At 36.2% G+C, this 2,378-nt stretch overlaps 1 protein-coding gene across 1 annotated transcript in view; it reads left to right on the top strand.

The window, feature by feature from the left end:
• The first annotated feature begins 254 nt into the window (after positions 1–254).
• Positions 255–2,378, top strand: part of LOC125646126 (protein unc-45 homolog B-like) — a 28,771-nt gene continuing 26,647 nt past the window's right edge. The window contains exon 1 of the mRNA XM_048872286.2: positions 255–597. Coding sequence (XP_048728243.1) covers positions 580–597 — 18 coding nt within the window. The 5' untranslated portion in view covers positions 255–579. The remainder of the gene's footprint in view (positions 598–2,378) is intronic.

The following is a 2,378-nucleotide window of genomic DNA, read 5'->3' as shown; positions in this document are numbered from 1 at the left end:
ACACCCCCACCCTATTTCATTGGAAACGAGGGGGTTATTTATATTCGGTATAAATAATCCCCTCGTTTCCACAGAAATCACCCCCCCCCCCCCCCCCCCCCCCCCCCCAATAATGATACAAACAACAAACCACATTTCATCATCTTCATCATTTAGTCAAAATAACATTAAAAATAATGATTGTGAAATAAATGACATTTAATCTGCATATATAAAACCAGGAAATAGTGTTTGTTCTTCTAGAAGCATCGAACTAAACGTTCTGGAAATATCGAATTCCTGCAGCGAACCAGGTGGCGAGACAGGAGTCGTTACCATTTACGGCAATACCAGATGGTGTACTGAAAATTATCTCCCGTTGTTCTAGGACTTTCTCTGTTGATATTCTGGTCTAATGTTTGCTCTGAATTAACATGCTCGTTTTATTTCTTCATCTGGATACATGCTATGTACCGTACACATAACAGAAGACGATAGAGTTAGTGGAAATTAATTTTCTACTAGATTCTAAGAATTTCACGTGTCGAACTCTCCTATTTTGGAGATAGTAAATGTATCGACTTCCTCATTCATCAAAACATGCCTACGATCACAGAGGTAAGCTTCTCTTTCTCTCCATATAACTGTTTGATTTCGAAAGAAAAACGACTTGTGTTTATATATTTTTTCAAGAATTCTTGACCGAGGAATTCATCTGCATATAAATTAAGGTCCACGTACAAACTTCTTCATGAAGTTCAAGGGAATACTCCATGATCACTACTGGAGTCCATGTGATTGAAGTAGGACTCATGTAGGGTTGCTTTCCTTTGGACTAGTTGTGAAATGTCCCGTTGTACAGTAGTATAAGGACCTGTGCATTTTTTATTGTTACACAGTAAACTGAAAGTAATAAATAGGTCTACACGCTTAGTACACATCATGCATCACTAAATAAATAAATATTTATTCACGGTAGCTCTACCTGTATAACTAAATAAATATTTATACACGGTATCACTTCATGTATAACTAAATAAATAAATAAATATATATTCGATATATACATACAAACAAACATACATACATAGATACCAAGGATAACCCATGAAAGCTCAAAAGCTTATTTCCAATGGGGTCCTCTGATGCACGGATGTTAACGCTAGGGAATCATTTATGTGGGAGAAAACCCACGTGTCAGAGCGGGCGACTGCCATACCCTCTCACATACAACCACCGCCAATCATGGAGATCAAACTCTGGTTGCAGCGGTGAGAAGTGAGAGCGCTACCTTTGAGCTACCCGGACACCCTAACGACAGGATTGGGCAGTTTTACCTACAATGTAAAAACCAGTGAGCTTCACTATCTATTTTTGAAATATGTGTTGAATTTTCCTACGTGCATATTCACATATAATTTGTAATATTCCAAGACGAGAGTTTCAAAAAGATATGATGCTACACACTGTGAAACCTAATGCTAATAGCTAGTGTAAGCATTATTTAGAGGTGCGCGGTATTACCGGTGTACCGGTATTTTTCTGGTAGCGGTATGTACCGTGGTACACGAGGCGAAATACCGGTATATTCAAGTCTGATAACTCTTAACAAAAATATAAAATTCAAACAAGAAAAAATAATTAAAGAAATTTGTGTACACAGTGACTCACTTTATCTACATAGATCCCTCGTTGTAATGTAATGAAAGGTATGTCTAATAACTGCACACAATCGGTAAAACATGCGAAGTATAAAACGCGATGATTTGATTATTAATGATGTGAAAACAAATCAAAATTAAAGAGAAAAATAATAGGAAACATTTCATTAAGTAATTATTTTAATATACAAGGTAGATTATAAAAAATGTTATTATGTTGTTTGGTTTATGTGGGTCGAATACCATTTCTGCTTATTAGGCAAACCCCGAATAAAAAATAAAATAAAATGGCCGATGCAGACTTGTGTGTTCGAAACCACCGTTCTTCGCGCGAGTACAAATTCCTGCCGATTATGAGTGTCGAGTTAATGGGTTTGAGGTGCAAGAATATAGGAATTGTGGTCGAAGAACAAGAACACATTCGTGCGCACATGTTCTGGACAGACGTATCCAACAGGTAAAAGTTCTCGTCATTCCCGACTCCAAGTGTAAGAACTTCTAGACTTTGAGATCGTGTCAAATAAATTCCACAGGTTTCCCCCTATTAGTTATTTTGATAGTCGTTCCAGTCAGTAGTCCAGTCACAGTCGATTCTAGTCATGATACAGAGAGACTACTATATTGTATGTACAATATATGCTAACTTTTATGTATCGATTAGACTTTTGTTCTGTTAACTGGTTTCAAAATAGATTTAAATAAGATATTTTCCTTATTATTTATATTTGAATAAATTAA

The sequence above is a fragment of the Ostrea edulis genome, chromosome 6 (assembly GCF_947568905.1).
Source record: "Ostrea edulis chromosome 6, xbOstEdul1.1, whole genome shotgun sequence".
Taxonomy (NCBI): Eukaryota; Metazoa; Mollusca; class Bivalvia; order Ostreida; family Ostreidae; genus Ostrea; species Ostrea edulis.
The sequence above is the reverse complement of the archived record's forward strand: the minus strand, read 5'-3'. Positions and strand labels throughout refer to the sequence as shown.